The 25,386-nt window shown below is 36.4% G+C and overlaps 2 protein-coding genes across 3 annotated transcripts; one reads left to right on the top strand and one right to left on the bottom strand.

The window, feature by feature from the left end:
* Window positions 1-426: 426 nt before the first annotated feature.
* LOC136062940 (uncharacterized) lies at window positions 427-4,747 on the bottom strand. Its single transcript, XM_065762691.1, has 2 exons — window positions 4,734-4,747; window positions 427-4,501 (listed from the first exon to the last, which is right to left on the bottom strand). The coding sequence occupies exons 1-2, from the start codon at window positions 4,745-4,747 to the stop codon at window positions 427-429; spliced, it is 4,089 nt and encodes a 1,362-aa protein (XP_065618763.1).
* Window positions 4,656-11,803, top strand: LOC112038139 (uncharacterized). 2 transcript variants are annotated; one of them, XR_002885813.2, is made up of 5 exons: window positions 4,656-4,855; window positions 5,720-6,896; window positions 7,017-7,211; window positions 7,751-8,924; window positions 9,554-11,803. XR_002885813.2 is itself a non-coding variant. In XM_024070957.2 (4 exons), exons 2-4 carry the CDS (start codon window positions 5,955-5,957, stop codon window positions 7,775-7,777), a joined length of 1,164 nt encoding a protein of 387 aa, XP_023926725.1. In that variant the 5' UTR covers window positions 4,656-4,855; window positions 5,720-5,954; the 3' UTR covers window positions 7,778-11,803. The 2 variants fall into 2 exon arrangements, 1 of the variants encoding a protein (XP_023926725.1); XM_024070957.2 differs by having other exon boundaries at window positions 7,751-11,803.
* The last annotated feature ends 13,583 nt before the right edge of the window (window positions 11,804-25,386 follow it).

The raw sequence follows: 25,386 nt of genomic DNA on the forward strand, positions 1-25,386 counted from the left end.
GGCACAATTTTTGCTGCAACTTTTTTACGTAGCAGACTGTGACAATTATTTATTATTTTTTCTATCACGTTCAATTTGCTAGAAATAATTATAATAAAAATTATGGTCTTAAAATTTTTGTATTTCTTTAAAAAAATTGTATAAGAGAAGAAAGTATCTATCAGACGTACGAGACCGATATCTCATGGACCCACGGTCTCACACGACCATGTGCACTACTTGGTCACGAGAAAGTAATTGTTAAGAAGTTGGTGAACGGCTTGAGTGTGGATTCTGACTTGTACGCGAAAGTAGTTACCGTGGGGATCACGAATCTTGTTCAGTTTGAAAGCGAGATATGAAAATAAAATAAAATATCTCATTCTCTTTCTTTCTTTCTTTTTTTTTGAGAAACCGCCCCAAGAAGAAGGGGGGAGAGACATAACATTAAGGTAAGTCAGCATTGTACACAGAAACAAACTCAGGAGGAATTTCCTCCATCCAAACCTGGAAAGGGGCGAAATTACAAGCAGATCTTGCCAAACAATGCGCAAGTTTGTTTCCTAGCCTACGTGAATGAGAGAAGGATACACACAAAAAATCCGAAGACAGAATGTTGATGTCCTTGACTATATGTCCAAAGCTAGAGGAGTCCATACCGCCTCTAGAGAGAGCATTGACAATTACTTCCGAATCACCTTCAAGTTGCACCTTGTTTAGGCAAAGTTCCTTCGCCAAACTCAAAGCGCTGCGAGCTGCCAGTACTTCCACCATCTCTACGGATGTAGGCAGTGGAATAGTGTGTGTAAAGGCAGCTAAGATAAGACCCTTGTCGTTACGAATGACGCCACCCAACCCAGCTAAGTTCTTCGATCCGAAAGTTGCCCCGTCAAAGTTGATCTTAACCCAGCCCACAGGCGGAGGAGACCATTTAGAGGAGGAAACCGGCTTCGGAGAAGATAGGGAAGAAGGTTGGGCACGTTGAAACTCAAGTAAGCTTTCCGTAGCCAAACCAACAATTTTTGCCAAAGGGACCACGCTCTCACCAACCCGCAGCTTATTCCTACGAGTCCATACTTGTGATATTATGCTGGCAAAGAGGTCGGAGCAGTCACTGTGCTCTTGGCAGCACTGAATAATTTCCAGCATTGACATGCTATTTCTAGATTTCTTCTGCAGCCAAGAGAATTGGGGGGACCATACCTGGGAAAGGGCAGAGCAAGACCAAAGAGCGTGCAGAGAGGTCTCGCCATCCAGTTTGCAGTTCGGGCAGATGTCATCAGAGATAATTTTCCTTTTTTTTAGATTTGCTCTTGATGGCAGCGCATCTAAACCAGCCCTCCATAATAGCGTTTTGATCCTGTTTGGAACTCGAAGCCCCCAAACACCCTTCCAGACGCGCTTGGTAATTGACAAATCCGAGGAAGAAGGAACCTCCCTTTGCTCCTCCTCCATGAGCCACCTATACCCCGACCGGACAGAGTATGAACCATCATGGTTAAGAGGCCAAAAAATCTGATCCTCACAGTTGCGGAGACTGAGCGGAATTGATTGAATTACCGCTGCTTCGTGAGGCAGGAAAATGTTTTCAATAACATCTTTCATCCAACACCGCTGGTCACTGTCAATAAGCACCGAGACACGAGCATCCCTTCCCAAAAAGACCACCGGAGACACCACCTTTTTATTAAAGAGGTCAGGCAGCCATTTGTCCTGGTAGATCCTAACCTGGGACCCATTTCCCACCCTCCACTGCAAGCCTTTTCTAATCACCTCCCTGCCTTTTAGAATGCTTTTCCAAGCGAAAGAACCGTTGCTCTCTTTAGCATCAAGAATGGAACCCTTGGGGTAGAATTTTGCTTTAAAAAACCTATGGAATAGGGAAGACTTGTTTTCCAACAAACGCCACACTTGTTTTGCGAGCATGGCGTCATTGAATTTCTGGAGTTCTTTAAAACCCATACCCCCCAGGCTTTTTGGTTGACAAAGAGCGCTCCACTTGGTCCAGTGGATCTTCCTTTGATTGCCTCTCTGACCCCACCAAAATTTCCTAATCACCGCCTCAATCTCGTTGCAAAGGCCAATAGGGAGCTTGAAACAGCTCATGGCGAATGTGGGAATTGCCTGGATCACCGCTTTAAGAAGGATTTCACGGCCAGCTTGGGAGAGAAGTTGTTCTTTCCACCCTTGGAGCTTGGCCTCAACCCTCTCCTTGATATAGAGTAGGCTTGCCTTCTTATTTCTGCCCACAAGGGAGGGCAGACCAAGGTACTTTTCGTACTGCTTTATTTCCTGGACACCCAAAGCTACCTTAATCTGATCAGTGACATTTTGAGGCGTGGATTTGCTGAAGAACAGCCCGGTTTTGTTGCGATTCAACAGCTGGCCCGAGGCCTTCTCATAACAATCCAGCAAATTTTGGATTCTCCGGCATTCGCCAAGGGACGCTCTACAAAAGACCACACTATCGTCGGCAAAAAATAGGTGGGTCAAACGGGGGCCCCCCCTACAAATAGAGATACCCCGGATCTGCTTGGACTCAGCCGCTAGCTGAAGAAGGCTGTGGAGACCTTCGGAGCAGATGAGGAACAAATATGGTGAAAGTGGGTCGCCCTGGCGAAGACCCCTCGACGGTTTGAATGATGAAGAGGGTTCGCCATTGATAAGGATAGAATAGCTGACAGTTGTAATACATTCCAGGATAAGGTTTACCCATCGAACATCAAAACCCATCTTCAGCATAATCGCCTCCAAAAAAACCCATTCGACCCGGTCATAGGCCTTGCTCATATCCAATTTCAGAGCCATGAAACCCGAGTTGCCTTGCTGGTGGTGTTTCATGTAGTGTAACGTTTCGAAGGCCATCAAAATGTTGTCAGTGATAACCCTTCCGCCCTGAAAGGCACTCTGGTTCTCAGAAATTACCAAGGGAAGAATTTCTTTAAATCTGTTGGCAAGAACTTTGGAGACTATTTTATACACAACATTACACAGACTGATTGGCCTAAAGTCGGTTATGAGTTCTGGAGATTTAATCTTAGGAATCAGGGTGATATTAGTATTGTTAATTTCTGGAGGAATTTTGCATTTATTCAGGCAGTCAAGAACAGCAGAGCAAATATCCACATCAAAAAACGACCAAAAAGATTGATAAAACAAGGGAGGCATACCGTCAGGGCCCGGGGCAGAGATAGGTTTCATCTGCTTGATAGCCACCTCAACTTCCTCCCTGAGAAAAGGTCTGAGGATCTTGGAGTTCATATTCTCATTTACCGAAGGTTTGACTGCTTCTAAAATCTCACCAAAGTCTGTAGGCTGAGAAGAGGTGAACAGGGCTTGGAAATATTCACAAGCAATATTTTTGATCATATTAGCCTCAGTGCACCACACGTTAGAGGAGTCTCTCAAACCTGAGATTTTGTTCCTACGGAATCTGTGGGAAGCCTTGCTATGGAAGTAGCTAGTATTCCTGTCCCCGCATTTTAGGAAAAGGGCTCGAGACCGCTGTTGCCACATTTGACTTTCCTTGTCCAGGAGCACATTAACTTCAGCTCTTAATCTTTGAACCTTCTCATAGTCGAGTTTTCCAATTGCAGCACTAACTTCGGCTTTGGCTAGGAGCTTGCTCTTCTTCTCAACTTGATGTTTAATGCTGCCGAAAGACTGATGGCTCCATTTAGTGAGTTTTTCCCCGCATTCATGGATTTTTCCTGCAATCCGAGACATATTTGAATTCTGGGAAGGTGGGCCCCACGCCTTTGTCACCGTGTCGCCACATCCACCCTCTCTAAGCCACATTTGCTCAAATTTGAACGGGCGATTCGGGGGAGGAGTTATACCCTCCAATTTGATTACTATAGCCTTGTGATCAGAGGAGTGGGTGTTGAGATGTTGTACCTTAGAGCCCGGGAACCGAGAAAACCAAGCATTGGTAGCAACCGCCCTGTCCAGTCTTTCCAAAACCATGCCACCAGCTCTTTTACCCCTCCAGGTGAATTTTTCCCCAATATACCCAAGATCCATGAAGCCGCACTCATCCAAGACATCCCTAAAATCTTTCATCTTGCACTCCTGCCTAGGACCAAGGCCGAGTTTCTCATGCGACCACTGGATCTCATTAAAGTCTCCGGCGCAAATCCATGGGAGAGAGAACTTACGATGGAGGCAGCGGAGTAGAGACCACGTTTCCTGTTTCCTAGCCGAGTCAGCAAAGCCATATATCCCAGTGAATCTCCATTGCGATTCAGGGACAGCACCCACTATAGCATCGATGTGGTTCGGCGATGATGCGACCACATCAACGCGAACCGAGTTCTTCCACATCAGAGCTAGACACCCCGTTTTCCCTGCACTTGGACCCACCCAGCAGTGATCGAACTTCAAACTAACACACAAACGCCGCAGCCTAGCATCTTCTGCCCATGTCTCGGCCAAGAACACAGCAGCAGGATCTTGTGCTCGAGTAACTACCTCGAGCTCTCTGAGTGTGCGCAGGTTCCCAAGCCCACGCACATTCCAACGGCTGGTCACTTTTAATTGAACACGTTGTCGTAGTAGAAAGATGGAACTAAGCTAAAAAAAAAAGAAGAAGAAACCGCTACGTCGGTAGTGTGTCATTCCCAAATAAATAACAACTTATAATTCCTATGATATACTATAATAAGGTTGCGAGTTAGTCAGAGTCGGTCGGGTGACACATGACACAACCCGACTCCGTTTAGGATTAGAATTCGCTAGGTTATTTATTGACTGACTCTGCGGCCTTCATTATTATCTCTATATGTATACTTCTCATCTCTCTCTCTCGTGCCTCCTTCAATCAACCTGACACAAACAGCATTGAACAGACACAGATTGTGCAACGTAGCCTCGAGAGGTAATATGTTATTTATTTATTTATTTTTATAGTTATTATCTTTGGTTGTTTGATTTGGGACATGTTCTATTTTGTAAATTCCGTTTGTTATTGGATATAGATTAGATTTATTTTGACGAAAACTATGTTGGGTTGGGATTATCCGATTAAAAATTATGTTTGATAAGCAACTCCTATGAAAACACCACATATATGTTTGATGTTTCTTTCAATAATCAATGAAAACGCCAAAATTTATTTGTTGTTTTTCAAGGTTTAGAGGAAATAAAAAAAAATTAAAATTTAGTCCTTTTTTTTTTAGGTAAAAGAAAACCATCAACTTTTCATTTTGATGTTAGGAGAGCGACTAGCCTCTCCTGTCAAATTAATTTTTATGGCCTTGAAGCTTTTAGGGAAAAAAAAAAAATAGTAAATATATATATTTTTGTTGTTGTTGTTAAAGAGTGATGTTTTGAGGAAAACGAAGGATTAATTATTCTTTGTGGACATACACAAACAATTAGCTTGTTCCTTGCTTAGAGAAAAAAAAAAATTGCTAATCTTTATAATTGCTCTAGAAGGAAATCAATTTCACTCTAATCTCAAGAACACAGACTGTAGAAGTTGCTTTAGAAACAATGCTCATGCTTAGACATATTTGCATACAACATCGGTTAAAGATTTTACCCCATAATATCTTTACTGGTAAGTTTACACACCTACCAAGTGGGCTTTGAATCCAAAACCTTGCTATCCACCCTTTCATAATTAGGATGATTTATGATGTGTTCTATTCCCAATCCTTTGTTTGAGATAAACTATCAAATTTTTCTTATATTTTACCCTTGGATTTTCTTTTGAATTACATTTTTTTTTACCGAGCAGAAGAGTTTATTGAGACATATGATGGGCGAAAAGATTGATGCCCTAGATCGGATATCTGATCTTCCTGGATTTATCATGCACCACATATTGTCCTTCCTACCCCGAAAAGAGGCAGTTAAGACCAGTCTCTTGTCCAAGAAATGGAATTGTGTTTGATCAATGCTGTTATGTTAAAAATAATGGTTGGCTCTACCCGGATACACGTCATCGGAATAAGAAAAGAGTCAAGAGATTCATGAATATTGTGGATAAGTCTTTTGGTAGATTTCATGAGCATAAGTTCCAGCTGCAGAAATTTAAACTTCACATGATCCTCGTTGACTTCAAGTTGACTTCGTTAGTTGATAAATGGATAGAGTGGGCCTTTGCACATGATGCCAAAGAAATAGATCTTGTGGTTATAACTAAAGAGAAAACATATGCTTTACCTAGAGCAACATTTGTTGAACAATCAACCAATGGCTCTAAGTTAGAGAGAGCATTTTCTAGGAGTGCTGTGAAGTTTTATTCATTACAAAAGTTATCGCTTCGGGAAATTTGTGTGAATGAAGAGACTATCCAAGATATCATCCACACTTGCCCTTTTATAACTGATGTCGATATTATAGTATGTAAGGGCCTGAAAACTGTGGAGATCTCCAAACTTCCTAAACTTCGTTACTTTAACTTGATTTCCCACGATAGAGATGTTGAGTGTGTCAAAATTGAAGCACCAAATCTACAATATTTCCGTTTTTCTGGTTCAGAACAATGTTTACTTGACATCACTGCTTGTAAAGATTTGAAAGAATTATGCTTAGACGATTTGAACATTACAGACCAGTTATTTCGCTTCAATGTTGCTAGATTTCCCCTCCTTGAAGGTTTGGTTGTCAGCGACTGCGATATGTTGAGAAGGATCAAGATTTCAGCGCAGAAGCTAAGGGATTTAAGAATCTTTGGATGCCAAAAGTTATTGGACGTTGAAATTGATGCTCCCAATCTATCATTTTTTCAATACTTCAACAACGGTGATAAAATGGCTAAGATATTTTCAAAGAATGCTCCTTGTCCTTTGGAATTCAATCTTATATTAGACATTGATCGTGTTGACACTCAATGGCTCCTTAAGTTGAGGGAACTTCTATTAATGTCAAATCAAAGAAAAACCTTGAGGATAGTAGTCATTTGTCGAGAGGTATGTTCACTCATGCAAGTTTATTGATTTACAACAAGATTTTTATTTATTGTCTATTTATTTTTGCGATTTCACACTTAAATTTTTTGTGAAACTCTTTTGTTTTTGTGTATTATGAAGGTTACATTTAATCTTGAAGAATTGAGAGGAATGTCATTTCCTCCACCATATGAAATGGAACTTCTAAAGCTAGATGTACGAAACCCAGCATTGTTAATAGATTATACAACTCTTATAGATGGCTTGCTTTGGAGTTGTCGTCCAAAGATTTTGTCAGTGCCAATCGGTTTGGAGTCACAGGACAAGTGCATAAAGGTATATATATTTTTTCTGCTAGATTTTATAGTGTCCGTTAATTGTGATTAATTTGCATATGAGAAGTTATATCAATTCAAGTGTTTTTGTGTCATCTGAATGCATGCTGTCATTGATCAATTTGTGGATGTGTTGAAACCTTTGATTTAATAAAACAAGCATTTGATTTGAAAAAAAGAACATAAGTCTATAGAAATTAATGATTTTTTTTAAACAAGCTTAGAAGATCAGGAATATTTCAATAAAAAGAACATAGGTAGATAGAAATTTTCTTAACAGATATATCAAGGATTTGATTGTGATGAATTGGTCTATATCACTACTAAATGGAGAAACAGAGCAATTGTATAATCAGTTACCACTATAAGCACAATTTAAAAAGCAGCACTAATACAACAAACATTTGGCCAACATGTGGTTAATGATACAATTTTTCTGATTATGAAAAGCAATGATGATTATGAATATATCTAGTTTGTCTTAGAATAATTACTCTTGCTGGAACTCACTAATTTGGCTATAAATTACTCAATCTCTAGGTGCTATGTGAGAAGGTATTGAATTGAGAAGATCCAGTCTGCTGCTGTTCTAGTCATCACAAATGTTGGCGACATCATTTAAAAGGTGCAAAGCTAACAAGTATAGCTGGGATTGAAGATGAGGGGCTTCTTAATTGCAAAACTTTGTTAGATATGTTGCCTACTCTTGCAAATGATCAGGAGATTCAATTAAGATTGGATTGGGAACATCATTTACATGAACAGGTGGCTTAAGTTATTACAAGATTAGAATATGAAGTAAGGAGGTTCAAACCGAAGCCATTCATAAATGCAGTTGTTTCGGGATACTATGGATGTGTGTGGGTTCATCGATTTGGGTTTCAAAGGCAATCCATTTACATGGAACAAATATTTCAGAGATGGACAAACTTTGTGGGAGAGACTGGATAGGGGATTGGCGAATAACGAGTGGCTATTGAGGTATGGAGGAACAATGGTGCACCATTTGACTTGCAATACATTAGACCATTGCCCTTTATTCATTGAACCCGAGATGGTGGAACCAACAAATCCTGAGAAGCCTTTTCGCTTTGAGGAAATGTGGTTGGTAGAAAAGGGTTGCTCGGATACGGTGAGACAAGTATGGAGCAAGCAAGGTAGAGGGACATTGCTTTGGGTATTGTCCCAAAAATTGAAAGTTGTGGCAAGGCATTGAAGAAGTGGAGTAGTACTAATTTTGAAAGTGTCAGAAAGGGATTGAAGTTGAAGCAAAAGCTCCTAGCTCAAGCCAAATTGGAAGCACTAACAACTGGAGTTAATTTTCGAGCATGGGGCTTAAGAAATGAGGTGAATGATTTATTGGATAAATAGATGAGGATGTGGTTTCAAAGATCACATGCCCTTTGGGCTATTCGTGGTGATAAAAATTCAAAATACTTTCATAGTAGGGCCACTCAAAGATGTAGGAGGAATAAGATTGAAGGGATAAAGAATGCAAGGGGACAATGGTGTTCGGATCCTAAGGAAGTGGTAAAGGAGTTGCTGGATTTTAATAGTGATTTATTTTCATCAACACAAGCATGCCAACCCGACTTGCTAGCTGAATTTACTGAAGGCGAAGTTAAGAAAGCCCTCAATCAAATGGCACCACTCAAAGCACCCGGCCCCGATGGCATGCCACCATTGATCTATCAACACTATTGGGAGTTGGTGGGTAAGGATATCACTACTTCTGTTTTATCATTCTTAAATTTAGCCACATTATCGGAACATCTAAATCACACCTTTAACACTTTGATTCCCGAGGTTAAAAATCCTGAATTGGTATCTCAATTTCGTCCCATTAGCCTGTGTAATGTGTTGTATAAGATTTTTTCTAAGGTGTTAGCAAACAGATTAAAGAAAATCCTACCTCACATTATCACCGAACACCAAAGTGCATTCATAAAAGACTGACTTATTTATGATAATATTTTAATTGCCATTGAATCCCTTCACAAGATGCAAAACCACAAATCCACCAAAGAGGCAAAGCCTATGATAGAGTTGAGTGGCCTTTCTTAGAATGTGTGATTAAAAAATTGGGGTTCAATGAAAGAAGGATATCTCTCATGATGCTTTGTGTGTCAAGTGTCTCTTATTCTATCCTTATCAATGGTGCTCCTCATGGATTCATAAGGCCAATTAGAGGGATTAGACAAGGGGACCCCCTATCCCATTTTCTTTTTCTTTTAGGTATGGAGGGGTTGCATGGTTTACTTACTTAATTAGCTACTAGAGGAGACATTCATGGCTTTTTCCTATCGAGGAGAAGCCCCCCACTAACCCACCTTTTATTTGCAGACGACAGTTTGCTTTTTTTGCAGGTCTAATCCGGAGGAGTGCCAAAAGATTATGGAAATTTTGCAAGTTTATGAATCAAGTTCTGGGAAGCAAATAAACAAGGCAAAAACCACAATCTTTTTTAGTTGCTCAACATAGGAAGAAAGGAGAATGTTGATTAAAAATACTATGGGGGTGGAGGAAATAAGGTGCTATGAGAAGTAACTAGGATTGCCATCATTAGTGGGGAAGAATAAGAAAGCAAGCTTCAATTGCATAAAAGAGAGGGTTTGGAGAAAATTACAAGGGTGGAAAGAACAATTACTCTTTCAAGTTGGTAGGGACATTCTCATTAAAGCGGTTATCCAAGCCGTCCCTACATATACCATGCATTGCTTCAAATTGCCTATTGGATTGTGTAATGAATTAGAGGGGCTCATTAGGAGGTTTTGGTGGGGACAAAGAGGAGATCGAAGGAAAATACATTGGGTTCGATGGGAAGAGTTTTGCAAGCCTAAGAGTGAAGGGGGAATGGGCTTTAAAGACTTAGCTTTGTTTAATGATGCACTTCTAGCTAATTAAGCATGGAGGTTGCTCCAAAATAAAAACTCTCTACTCTATAGGGTGTTCAAACCAAAGTTTTTTTTCCCAATTGCTCATTCATGGAGGCATTGGATTCTCAAGCTAGTTCTTATGCATGGCGAAGCATCTTTAAAGGAAGGGAAGTGTTAAAAGAGTGCATGAGGTAGAGGGTAGGTGATGGGTCCTCAATCAGCATCTGGTCTAATCTGTGGTTGCCTTCAACTTTCATGCCTTTCATTTCTTCACCAATGGTGTTGGGTTAGGAGGAGGCAACAATGACTTCTCTATTGGATTATTCTAACCAGGGGTGGTGGCATGACACACTGAACTTGCTGTTCGGTCCCAGAGATAAGGAGCTGATAAAATCAATTCCCTTGTGTAGTAAGCCAGTGGATGATGCTTTAGTGTGGCTTTTCACTCCAATCGAGTCATATACCATGAAATCAGGTTATAGATTTCTCTATAAATCAAGGAGCTTGAATAATGGAGAGTACTATCCAGATGACAACAAAATATGGATGAAAGTGTGGGGAATGCAAGCCCAACCCAAGGTCCGAAACTTTCTGTGGAGGGCCATCAGGAATTCAATTCCAACAAAACACAATCTTAGGCGCCGAATGGTACTATCAGATGATGGCTATAATCACTACCATGGTGAGCCCAAGGATGTGCTCCATGCACTGTGGTCGTGCCCCTCCATTTCTCAGGTTTGGTCCTAGAACAGCATGTGGGATAGTATGGGCTCCAGCCCACGTTATTCTAGTTTCCAAGACTTGGTGGAAACTATCATTTAAACAGGGAAGGACTTGAACTTGTTTGCCACAACGGTCTGGGCAATTTGGTACTGAAGAAACGCCATGAGGACTAGCATGAAGCATATACCAGTTCAGCAGGTTCATTCAGAAGTGCAGAAGGCAAGATCATTATATGTTCAAACCATCCCACTTCGTCCTCCTGAACAAACGCCTCATATTGCTCCTCGGCCTATATGGAAGCCACCACCATGGCCAAAACTTAAAGTTAATTTCAACGGAACCATGTTTAGAGAGAATCAATGTGCTGGGGTGGGAGTCATAGTCCTAAATGCAGAGGGCAATGTGTTAGCGTCCATGGCAAAGTGCTTTCACTTACCTTTCTCAGTTGTTGCCATGGAGGTGATAGCAGCAAAGAAGGCTCTTCAGTTCACCAAAGATCTTGGGTTCTCTTCAATTATTCTTGAAGGTGACTCGACGATTGCTATGCTTTCACTTACCTTTCTCAGTTGTTGCCATGGAGGTGATAGCAGCAAAGAAGGCTCTTCAGTTCACCAAAGATCTTGGGTTCTCTTCAATTATCCTTGAAGGTGACTCAACGATTGCTATTGAAGGTCTAAAGAGCAAGAATTCTTCCCTGAACGAGTATGGTCATCTGCTGATTGAAGCTAAGGAGGTGGCAGCTTAGATGGACTTAGTGGAGTTCCCGTATGTGCCAAGACAAGCAAACAAGCCAGCTCATTACATTGCTAGACATGCGAGACATGTTAGTGAGTTTACGGTGTGGATGGAGGATGTTCCTCCACACCTTGTTTTTGTAATTCAAGCCGATTCAGCTATTCACCAATAAAATTATAGTGTTCTTTCTCAAAAAAGAAAAAAGAAAAAAAAGAAGACAATATATGTGTTGAAATTATAATTTGTTGAACTTCTTTCACATCTATTGTCTAATTTTTTTTTTTTTTTTTTGGCGATAAAAGCTAGATAATTATATTGATGAAATGTAAAAGAAAAAAACCTTATACAAAGAAAGGACTCTGCCCCGTAGGCCGTAGGCAGAGACAAAAAGAAACAGCACATATCCAAAATAAGGTCTGGGACATTATATTCTTAAAATGTGCAACAAATTGTATATTCTCTAATTTTATAACTCTAAAGAAATGAATGATCTAAAGTTTCAATAGCAAAGTGCATATGAATTTTTTTTTTTTTTAAACTCAAATTTACATTCTAAAAATGTGTAATCAGTTATAGGAACTCTTAATTCTCAAAATAAAATTAAAAAAAATAAATAATAAAAATAAAAAGCTATAGGAACTCTTTATATGGAGATCCTTTTGCAAATGATTCATCGCTTTTTTGTGATCCTCTTGAAAGAAAACTTTGTATACAAACAAGATCAAGCACCCCTAATTTATGAAATAAATAAGAGGGGAGATTTCCATTTTTTTTTTTGAGAGAGTTTTAACTTATGGCGTCCGCTCCTGATGATAGCTCTTTATCATCAGATCAAGACACCAATCAGTTTTTGGTGTAGACGAGGATTGAACCCCAGATCTCTTATATAACCATCAGAGACTTTACCAGTTGAGCTAATTAGAACCCATAGATTTCCTTTATTTTTATTTGTTCTTTAATATGTAATAAATTTATCAAGAAGTCTGAGTTGTTTAATCGAACCCAAGTTCATTATGACCCATGAGTAGCATTTCAAGATAATTCTACCACATCGTTTTTAAGATTCTAATCATTTAAATTTAAGAATAACATGTTTCTTTAAAATCCATCATGAGAGCTCTTTTAATGCTTAGTAGACATAATCTGTGTTTGAGAAAGAGTGTTGAGCCCTATGAACTCTACTAGAAGCCTAAATGATTTTGATTATTTTTTTGGAATTTTTTTAACGGTAAATATTTTATAGATTTGTCAAAATTATTTGGTAATTGTCTAACTTGACGGTGGAATAGGAACCAAGAAGCTAGAGGCTGTGTGTGTGGCAATGTGAGAGAGAGACAGAGAGAGAAAGCAAATAAATGAGACAAAGACTATTTGAATTTTGGACATACTATCCCAAAAAAAAAAAAAAGATTTAGTGGTCACAATAAAATCTCACAATATTTTCATAACAAGTGAGTTGTCCATACATAACTTAGACATGATAAATGTGCCAAGTTTGACTGACATGACTTTTCCTTTTTTTCCAATTTCTTCCTTTACATATTTCTGGAAAACCTGGCTTCTCTTTACATTTATTCCAATTCTAGCTAGTCCCATTTATTTTTGGTTGTTGGCCTATTTCTATCCATACCACAGTCTTGAAATTTTTTAATCCCTCTCACTTTTGTAATGTGATTGCTCCTGATAGTGTGATGCTTCCCAACATAAAAAACCAGTTGTCTGCATTAACTAAGTTGCATTTAAGTAAAATCAAAGTTAATTAAATGAGCTATTATCAATTTTCTATTAACTTATCAAATTTTGGGTAAACAAATGAAATGTAATTAAACTTCTAAATTGTGTCCCAAGTTACCTTAGTATTTTTACCAAAAAAAGAAAAGAAAAGAAGGTATGTATCAACTAGAAATTAAATATTACTCAATTATTTATTTATCCTTTCCCCACAAATTGATGTTTGCCAAATCCCAGATATATTTTACTTTATCACCTAATTTTCTTTACATTTTTTTGAGAAGAATATCACCTATTTTTCAATTTCTTACTTTATCACCTTTTTTCAATTTCCCATTGTAATCTAAAGTACTTTATTTTTATTGGTTTATTTTACCTAATAAAATATAAGCTAAAAATTACATTTGTATTTAAAAAATCTTAATTTTTTTTTTTTAAAAAAAGATTATTGATATATAGAATTTCAACTTAATGAGGTTCACTTGACGATTGCTCTTTATCAGTTGAGCTAACTGGATCATCAATGATATCATTTTTATTGCACACCAATCACAAACTACCATCTCAATAATTGTGAATTTGTTGTTCAATTAATGAGAAATGTTACATCCACTATACTTTCACAACAATTTCTTAATGTATCTTAAAAAGTTAGTTAAGATTTAATTAAAAAAAATGAATTTTTTAAGTACCACATGGGTGTTAGTGTTGTAATGGCTTTCCCACCATATATAATTTTCTAGAATGTTTTCCTTTTTATCATTCACTCTGCCATTCTTCCCTTTTCACATTCTCTCCGCTAATTGTCTATGCTAGCCATCTCTGTGGCTCTCTCTCAGGTATTTTTGTTTGCCTTTCATAATACTGTAATTCTTACATTCTCTCTCTTTTCTCTCTTTTTCTGACTCATTTTTTTTGCTGAATCATTTTTGTTAACTTAATTCACAATTCTTGTTGTATTACGTATTTTATAGACTTTATAGTTGAATCATTACAACTCTCGTTATTGAAAGTATTGTTTGGCTAGTTAATTTGTCTTCTCTATTTGTTCAAAACCCATACTCAGTTTTCTTGTTACCCAAGAATCAATGAATGTGATATTATTATTATTTTTTTCATTAAACATTCCATAAGCAGTTTCTTGGTACCAAGGAAACACTGAATTTGATATTATTTTCTAGTTTTTTTTTCCCCATTATTGGATTCGTTACAATTTGTTCATATAGAGGAAGATTTATTTGTATGTTTTGAACATGATGGTTGTAATCTCATTGAATCAAGTTTAATGCGCCTGATTACACTAATGAGGGCTTGGCTTAAAATCTGTGTTACTTTGGTCCTAAAGTTATGCATGCTTGTCTTGTTAATTTAGAATGAGATGAATACATTTCTTGGAGTGCTTTTCATTGGCCTAATTCTCACTTGGCATTTGCAAATGTGATTTTTTGTTCAAGTTGATATAACAAACCTTTGTAAGTGGAAGATTGGATATTGCCTTTATGAGAGAACCGTGTAGAAGTGTATTTTGTTTCTTTAAAAAATGTACGAAATTAAAGGGCAATGAGTATTAAGATGCCATCTCAGATTAGAATGAACCCAATTGGCATTATGTTTCAACATTTTCAAAAGCAATGTGCTTAAACAGGAAACAAATGTGTTCCCTGTGAATAGAAGCCCCTATATTTGAGAATATGTACCTATTTTAGTTTATATAGTATTATGTCCCTATTATATGCTAGCATTGTTTTATATATGATATTTTTAGTAGTATTTATAAACTATATAAGAACACTACCTGTGAACCCTCTTTACCTGTCAAGATGTATCTAAATAGAAAAATACCCCAATTTATATGAAAATTGGAATACTATGTCAAACACCAAAATGGTATTTGACATGAAGTTTATTTCACAATTTAGATCAAGGTATTCTTGAATAAACTGAAAGCTGATGCCTGATAAAGTTTGATTTTTTGAAACTAACTTTAATTTTGACCCCTTCTTGTTTCAAAGTTTTGTTTCTGTTTTGTGTTATTATATAATTGGTTATAGCTTATAAGATCAAAGCAATGCTCACTGGAAATAAATCTTAGATATGGATATGTTATGTGTATTACATATCCAGTAGTTGCTTTTATCATGTCCATTGTCTTCTATATTTGATGAGGGAACATGAATTTTTTAAATTGCATTTACTGTCTCATCAGAAAAGAGTGATTAAAGTTTAATTATATCCCATTATTTCCTATTTCATCAAATAATTCAGCAAATCTCATAAAGCCTTGTTGTTGTTCCTCCTCTCACCAACATTGCATATGGCTATTGTTGAATACGATTTATTGTTATCCCCTGAGGTTGAGGGAATAACAAAAGTTATGCCTTCCAATGGGTGGAATGACAACCATAATAGGTTTTTGTTGATTCTTCACTTCCAAAACTGTGGATTTGACATAAAGCCCATAGCAATTTCTATGCATAACAGTTGCAACTATAAAGGACAAACATTTCATATAGTGAATAAGGTATGTAGTTGCATAAAATTTAAATAAAAAAATTGTTATATCACTTTACGAGTGGAATGCTGCAACCGAGTGCACACATGGCAAGTATTTATTAGGGGAGTATAGAGTGGAGCAGGAAAAGTGGGACATAAGATTTGGACTCTGTTACATATGAAAAGCTTGTGAAAGATGATGTATAAGGAAACTTTATATTTTTGGATATAGGTTAATTTTAAAACCTATTATATGTACTAAGGAATAGCTTTTACATCTATTTTAAAGAATAATAGCTATTCTTCAATTTAAAAAATAGTTATTCCAGTGTAATAACTAATCCATGTAATAAAATGTAACCAAATGACTGAATTGATATTACACATGAATAACTATTCAATGACAATAGCTATTTCAACGTACATACCCTTACTATATCCTTAAAACCTCCTTTCATTATTTAGTATTTACTCTTTCAAGCCTTTCTATATCTTTATTTTTTTAAATTTCTTTATTCAATTAATGATTGTAAACTTTGAAATTTCTTTGGTACTTGTGGTCAAGACTCTGTACAGAGTGAAGATGATGATATAATTGATTATTGATATATTTGTAGTGATTTTGATTGCTGTTAGCTATACATTCCACTTATTTTTATGAAACTACGTTGGGATTTTTCATAAACAATAATGTTTCATGCATTCCAGTCCAAAAGTACTATTGCATATCATATACGATTTTTAAAAAAAAAAAATATAAAATACTATTCCAAGACTTTTTTTTCTTACTACTACTATGCAAAGAAGTTAAAGGATTACATCACAATATTAGGAGTTTGCCTTGCTACCATAGTAGCTAGGTTTGTACTTTTAATTAATATGACATTAAAAGCTCTCAAAATAGCTTCAGTTTGAATCTATAAGCCAACATAGAGTTTTCTTGGAAAATATTATATATAACAATTATGTATCATCTAAAATAGCTTTAGTCCACCAAGTTTGGCTAGTGATAGAGAAAGATGTCATATTGCAAGACTTGATTAGTAGTAGTAATATAGAAAGATGTAATGAGATCAACTCCTTCAAACATTCATCACTTCAAAATATCCCCTTAAGCCCAACACTGTAGCTTGCTCTTTGGTATCACTTTTGGGAATGTTGAACTTAGGCTACACACCAGCAATAAATTCAAATCCTTTAGGGCCGTTTGTTACTGTTGTTTAAACAATATTATACATATTTTCACATTTTTTCACCCACACGTATTTCCAAAAAATACAAACAATGTTACTAAAAATTTCTTACCAAACGGTCCTTTAGATATATTGCCATTTTTCTGCATAAAGAAATCATTAGAATGCATTTATACTCAAAATATAATCAAAGAAATAATTTTAATATCTTACATCATAGGCACGCAACTAAAAATCGAAGGCCACATCAACAGGTTCCATTTTCTCACATTCCAATTTCATGACCCTAATGCGTCCATTTTTTGTCAAGTGCCAATGCAATAAGTTGACAATCTAGACAGATCCAACGTGCTTGCATCGACACTAAAAACATAACAAAAAATTATTATGAGCAAAAAAACACATTGAAGAGGAAAAAATTGATCTTTGCAAAATTCCCACTTAATAAGAAATCAAATCCCCCACTTTTAGCTTCTGCCCATCCAATGCTCCTAGCCAGTTAGAATGCTTGTTAGTTTTTATAAAACATACCTTAGTTTGTGCAACCATACCTTCACCACACTCATCCTTAAAATTACCAACCCAAACACAGTGAACCTATATCAGCGCATTAGCTTATGCTACCTCTCCTTTAAAGTCATCTAATTCTTAAAACATCTTAACACTATACCAAAAAAAGTCTATTACATCAAGTGTTAATACAACAAAATAAGTATAGTAGTATTAGACAAATTATTGCATCTACAAGTTAAATTGATGCAATAGTAACTTAAAAGTGTTAAAATATTGCATCAACAATAATAAGTTGCAATAACCTATAACTTTTAGTTGCAATAGAAGCTTTAATAAATTAGGAAAAATTGTTGCAATAACATAAAATGAAAGAATCATTGCAATAAATTGATACAAATTATTTTTGCAATCTATTGCAACGAAAATTTTGAACTAATAGCTTATTGCAAAGAAGTTATCATTGCAATAATTTGATATTAATTCTTTTATAATCTATTGCAATGACAAACACGAAATTGCAACGAATATATTGTTTAAATAAATTAGTATCAATTATTTCATAATCTATTGCAATGAAAAAATGAAATAATTATCTATTACAATAAAGATATCATTGCAATAATTTAATTAGACTTATTTTGGTCAATTATTTGCAATTTATTGCAATAAATTTTTGAAGTAGTAATACCTACAAGATATTCAAAATAGTAAATTGTTATTGCAACAATATATATATATATATATATGTCATTGCATTAAAATTATCATTAAAAAATTTGGAGTTTATTGCGACAAAAGTTTTTGTTGTACAAACCTATTACCTGAAATTTTAAGATGTAAGGTTGGCAACTAAATACTTAAAAAAAAAATGTTTAAGGATTAAGTTCTTTGAGAAGATGAGATTTAAGGTCCATAAAAGTTTATAAACTTTAAACTAAATACTTAATTAAAAAAAAAGTGGGAATCACGGGTTAAAAACTAGTTGTTAATACTTTTGAGTTTTCACTTTTCAATGTCGTAACTATTTAATACATTAATTAATGCCGTACTTTATCAATATGGATATAAACTCATATATATAGAACAAAGTAGGAAAGAATGGTATTGGGTTGTCTTTGTTGTGCTTCATCCCCTTTTCTCTCTTCCTTTGCTCTTGTTTCTTGTTGAAGTTGCTGTCTTTGGTGTTGCAATGGGGTCATCTGCTTGCTTAATGTTGTCTATTGTTTTGGGTTTGTGGAAGAAAGGAGGTTGCTTTTTAGAGTTTGTTGTAGTAGTTGTGGTTTGACAATGGTTGTTGGGATTATGAAAAAGGTGTGACTCTGGGTTTTTTGGCTTGATGGTAGAAAGGAGGGATTTTTATGTGATTTTTGGGGTTGTGCAAGGAAGGTTTTCTACATTGGAACTAGGATTTTTGTGGAGATGCTTAGAATGAATACCAAGGAAAAATGGATTTGTGCCTTCAAAGTGTTGCTGATTTAGATGCTCTTTCTCAAATAATATTCTCCAATATCTTCAGCCCGAAACTTAACACACAACAACACAATACCAACTAAATATCAAGGAAGCATGTGTGGACTGTTTTGGCCGACGCACCTGAGTTGGATTCGTGTGGACACGCCATGCGGTTGTTGTCGCGATTGCACACGCCTCCATCGACGAATTTTTTTTTTTACACGTCCTGAATTGGTCCAATTCAATCCCATTCGGTTTGAAATGGTTTGAAATTGGACATGATATGGGCCAAAATACTTATTAAAAAAAATGTTAATACCAAACTTATCTTTTATTTAGTTTTAGTTTCAAACTTTTGATATTGTATTCTAATTTATGAACATCATGTAATAGTTATGTATTCACTTTATTATCTACTATTGCTTTTAAATTGATATATGTTTACTATTTATATAAAAAAAAATGCTTAGCAATATATTGAGAATATAAATAAAAATATATTTAATAATTAATTAATAAACATATTCTACTACACCCGCATCCTACTTTTTTAAAAATTGCCATGTAGCCCCACTGTACCCAGATCTGAACCCGAATTCGCACCATGCTTCCTAGCTAAATATAGATAAACATGAAAGCAATTTACCTTATGAACGACATGGATTGTCTATTTTCCCCTTGATTCCTTTTCTTTATGCATTGAAATGGTATACATTTTTTATTCTTACTTACACCTCATGCATTCGAAATTCATTTTGTAAATATTACTGGGATTCCACCCTCAAGTAGGTGCTAGCGTTACTCCCTCAAATGCTTCCACCTCGGGTGAGATTAAAATCTGAAATTTCTAAAACTTCATAGCTATTAGCACAAGAAAATAAGACGGTGTACAGGCCATTTTCAGAATCTATCCAAATTGAAATAATCTTCCCCCCCCCCCCCTCCCCCTTTTTCTCTTGGCTTTTCTATTCATCAAAGATCAGTCAAGAATGTCTTCAAACGAGATTGTACAGGGGGGGGGGGGGTGATGCTGTAATCATGTTTATGCCACCGTTCTTGTAACCATTTTTATTAATCCATATATTATTACAGTTGTTCAAGCCATTCTAATAGCTTTTTTTTTTTTTACTAAACTCTTAGCCTTACCTTTGAATTTTTTTCCCCCTAAAACAAAATAGTTCCATATCCATATTACTTGGTAGCAGACTTTGCATTCCATATAAGATTTCATACCCATCCGCCACAAGCAATCTTTGTCTAATTGCATTCCATGGTTATCTACTTCTAGACCTCCCTGAGTTTCCAAGTTTCCAAATCACTATGTTCACAAGCCCCTCAAGGACCATAAAATTGAAATATTGGTCCCTTAATGAGCCATCTATCACCTTCCATTGTTTTTCCCTTTCTTACATGGAATATTTCAGTTTTCTGGTTGTTGAAGAGGCAGTACTTAATAGCTTAGTTTCTTGATTTAATATTATTAGAAAAAGAGATTGGTTTTTTTCTTTTTATGGTTGGTGTGTTTGTGATTTGGCTTTATTTTTGTATTTTGGTTGGTTTTTGAAATTAATATCCAGGACTCCTAGTTTGGTTGAGTAATGGAATTATAGTAGGGTATCAGGGTATGCTTCAAGTTTCAACTCTTCAATACAAAACAATGTGGAGGATTCTTTCAAACAAGAAATATAGAATAAATAGAGTTCATCTTTTAATTATAGTACTGAGATCAGGGAACTCCTTCACTAATTGGTATCAAAAGGAATTAAATTCTTAAAATTCATTTAAGCTAATTGTTAGAAATCAACACTAACTCTCTTGTCTCTAGAAATTTCTAGAGTATTCTAGAAACTTCTAGAACTTCTCACACAATCTCTCTCTCTAGAAACTTCTAGAGTTCCACTCAATTTACTTCTCTCCGGAATTCTCTAGAAAGTTCTCTTGTATTCTGGAAATTTCTCCATGATGCTCTTTCCGGATTTCTCTATGAAGATATCTCTAGAGACTTCTATGAAGAAGTAAATCTTAGCCACATGTTTATAGAATAGTCTAGAAGCTTGGTAAATAAAGTATTCAAAAAGAAGATGCTAGAAGCTTCAAGTTAGTTTCCTAACCAACATACACCTAGTATAAATAGATGTAGTGGTATGTGAAGTAGTGAGAGAGACTCCTAGGAGTGCAAGACTAGTGTGAGACTAGTGTAAGACTAGTGTGTGAGACTAGTGTGTGACATGTGAGACTAGTGTGAGACTAGTGTGTGTGTGAGTCAAAGCATCAGAGCTTGTAAAGTGTTGTAATTCAAAGAGTCAAGCCTTAATAAAAGCTCTTTGTTCAGTCATTTGTTCAACAATCTAGTATCAGAGCTTTCGCTAACTCAACAATCTGGTATCAGAGCTTCCTCTAGTTTAACAATTTGGTATCAGAGCAAGGCGGTCAGGGATTGTGTTTGTGGTATCTAGGACAGTAATTTTGGAGGTGTTCATTCTGCTCGTGTACAGTCTAGGACTGTGAAGCTTGTGGTCTGGGACCAAGCTTATTTGGTAGAGCAAGAGATTTCACCAAGTTGTGATGGCGGACCTCCAAGCTGTCGGTAGCATTAGAAGGCTCAATAACCAGAATTACAACACATGGTCGACTTGTATGGAGTCATACTTGTAGGGGCAAGATTTGTGGGAGATCGTGGTTGGTGGCGAAACCACACCTCCTAAGAATGCTGAAGCTTTGCGAAAGTGGAAGATTAAAGCTGCGAAGGCTTTGTTTGCAATCAATACAAGCATCGAGGAAGAGATGCTGGAGCACATCAGGCATGTAAACACACCAAAGGCTGTGTGGGACATCTTTTCAACACTATTTTCAAAGAAGAATGATGTAAGGCTACAGTTGCTTGAGAACGAGCTAATGTCAGTGGCACAACGAGAAATGATGATCACATAATTCTTCACCAAGGTAAAGTCTCTCTATCGTGAAATCTTTGAATTAGATCCTGCATCAAATATTTCTGATTCAAGAATGAGAAGGATAATAATTCATGGGCTGAGACCCGAATATAGAAGCTTTGTGGCTAAAATTCAAGGTTGGCCCGTCCAACCATCATTAGTAGAATTGGAAAATTTGCTAGTTGACCAAGAAGCATTGGTCAAGCAAATGGTTGGGGTCTCACTAAAGAGTGACGATGAGGTACTCTTTAGCGGTCACTATAAAGACCGACCCAAGAGAAGATTTAATGTAGGTTCTAAGAATAGAAATGATGAAGATAGAGAAGATAAAGAGAGCTTTCAAGATGGAGGAGCTCGAGGAAGTCGCGACAATAATGATCGACGATCCACTAGTCCCAAAAGCCGTAATGTCAAGTGTTTCAAGTGTGGAAAAATGGGCCACTTTGCACGAGACTATCGATTCAAGTGGAGAACAGTTGAAGGAAATTTAGTGACGTTTAGCAACCTAGAAGATTATAGCGAAGAAGAATGGGTTGTTGAATCGTGTCTAGCTATGATAGAGCCAGTTGAAGAAGCAGTGGAAGAGGAAGCAATGCTAATAGTCTCAAAGGAAATTGAAGAGAAAATGCCTGAGAGCATAGGGGAGCAATCTAGGAAAGATCAGTTCATGGTAACTGATGAGTTACAATCTTTTGAGGATAAAGGTGAGCCAGAGTCTAGAGAAGTAACCCATCCCTGGCAAACTAGTGTTCACCATAGGACACTAGAGGAGGATCGACCAAGAATTAAAGAAGAGATTCACGTATTAAAGCAAGTGCCAAAGCCCAAGGATATGAAACCCATTAAATCTTGGAAGTTATGGAAAATGGATGATGTAAAGAATGCTTTCCTGCATGGAGAGTTGGATCGAGAAGTTTACATGGAGTAGCCAAAGAGATTTAAGAGTAAAGCCCAGCCAGACAATGTCTGCAAGCTACGAAGAACACTTTACGGGTTGAAACAAGTGCCGAGGGAATGGTATGATGACAATGGCAAAATTGGGAGAGAGTCAGTGTTGAGGGGGAGTGTTAGAAATCAACGCTAACTCTCTTGTCTCTAGAAATTTCTTGAGCATTCTAGAAACTTCTAGAACTTCTCACACAATCTCTCTCTCTCTATAGAAATTTCTAGAGTTCCACTCAATCTACTTATCTCCGAAATTCTCTAGAAAGTTCTCTTGCATTTCGGAAATTTCTCCATGATGCTCTTTCTAGATTTCTCTATGAAAATATCTCTAGAGACTTCTATGAAGAAGTATATCCTAGCCACATGTTTATAGAATAGTCTAGAAGCTTGATAAATAAAGTATTCAAAAAGAAGATGCTAGAAGCTTCAAGTTGGTTTCCTAACCAACATACACCTAGTATAAAGAGATGTAATGAGCTATGAAGTTGAAAAGTAGAGGAGACTAGTGTGAGAGACTCTTAGAGTGTGAGACTAGTGAAAGACTAGCGAGAGACTAGTGAGAGGTGTGCACTAGTGTTAGTGAGTCAAAGCATTTGAGCTTGTAAAGTGTTGTAATTCAAAGAGTCAAGTTTTAATAAAAACTCTTTATTCAGTCATTTGTTCAACAATCTAGTATCAGAGCTTCCACTAACTCAACAATCTGGTATCAGAGCTTCCTCTAGTTCAACACTAATTTCACTATTTCTAATTGACCGAGTTTGATAATGGTGGGGTATGTTTCTGTGGCTGTCTCTTGTTTTACTCAAGGATTTTGAATCCCATATTTATGGGAGGAATTTTCTAACATAAAATATCTTCCAACTTTTTAAGCATAGCACAGGGAACTCTAAATCTGCTGCAATGGTCACAATCTGGACTTGAAATTGTGATTTTTGAGTGAGGTTGGGTTTCTTTTTTTATATAAATCAGTCTCTAATTCAGTTTATGATGAAAGCAAAGCCTAAAATTTTCTTTCAGTTTTATAAGCTCCAATAATGAAGTGGTGCTTGTCATTTTAAGCCCAAACGATAGCAGCTGTAGTGCAGAGGTATTAGTAACGAAATTCTGTAGTGGGACTAGCAGTAATGGTGGAGAAAGTGAAGGTGGCTTATCTGTTAGGTATGACATGCAACCTATGTTTGTCTTCTTCAGTCTTCCTATAATTTTCAGAAGCGGCCAAAACATGATGGATCTGGCTGTAAAATACTAAACACACCTAATTAGCCTTGTTGTGTAGATCCCCACTGCACGTTTAAATGTGTAATTGATGATTCTCAAACATAAAGTTCAAACTCAATGGAGATTATCTTGAAATTTATTGATGTAGTGAAGCATTTTTCTCATATAATAACCTGATCTCTCATCATCTCAAGCTCTCCCCTCTTCTGGATTTCAATTTTATAATGTCATTCTTTATGTGATGTATATAGTTTCTTTGTTTCCCCTTTTTCTTTGTATATAAAATATATAAGTGAAGTCTCATTTCAAGTTGGTTCCATAATTGTTTTTGTATTTGCGGTGGGGGCTGTGTTTCCGGCTCTGTGAACTGGTAGATTTGTATCAACTAGTATATGCCAAGAATGATTTATTACGTAAATTTGCTAGCTTGTAGGGATGTTTTGATTTTCTTGTTTGATAAAAAGAAATTCATATTTTTTTATTTGTTAATAGATTAATTTTTCACCGTATATGTCTCTTATTGATCTTCATATTCTGTTTGTTAACTAGCAGTTGTTTTATGATCTGAATTTCATACAACTATACAAGTCATTTTCTTGATCTTCATATTAGTACTTATCTTGATCTCTGAAGAGATGCAGTTGTTTGCTTTGTTAGATTAATTTAACTCAGATTTCAAGGCTTATAGTGAGACATCTTCTCAACGAGGGGAAATCATGATAGCGCTTAAAGCTCTCAACTGTGGCCCTGTTGACACTGATAAGCTTTATGCAGTGGTGATGGCAACAGAAGCTTTTGATGAGCAGATGCTTGCAACTACTTATGATCATTTGGTTTATGATGAATTGGCAGGAAGATTCTTTAGGGCTAAAAATGCTAAACTGTGAAAATTTTGGTTAGAGAACATTTTCACCAAAAATGGTGGTCAATAAACTTTGTTAAGCATTATGAAACAATTTTAATGGTAGTATTACGGTTATATATTAGGGAACAATGTGTCTTTTGAATAAACTTGGATGGTAGTAGTGTTTTGGATGGTTATGTATTAAACCAGCATGGGAATGGTATAATGGTTGTGTTATGGAAGAATGTTAAGTGTTCGGATGATTATGAATTATAACTTAGATGGTGGTGGTATTATTGTTAGGTATATGTATTACAAATGCTTTCATTTTACCTAAGTGTGTCAAAGTATATGTTTCAGAGGTAGAAGTGCAGTCAATCTATATGCCTTATAAAAAATAACTAGACTAATGTTCAAGATTAAAACAAGGCAATGGACCTTAATGTCCCTTTTGTGTCCTGTACTGCAATTTTTCAAAAAAAAAAAAAAAATGACACAACTGGAACACGTGTGCAAATGT

The sequence above is a fragment of the Quercus suber genome, unplaced genomic scaffold, assembly GCF_002906115.3.
Source record: "Quercus suber isolate HL8 unplaced genomic scaffold, Cork oak 2.0 scaffold_469, whole genome shotgun sequence".
NCBI lineage: Eukaryota > Viridiplantae > Streptophyta > Magnoliopsida > Fagales > Fagaceae > Quercus > Quercus suber.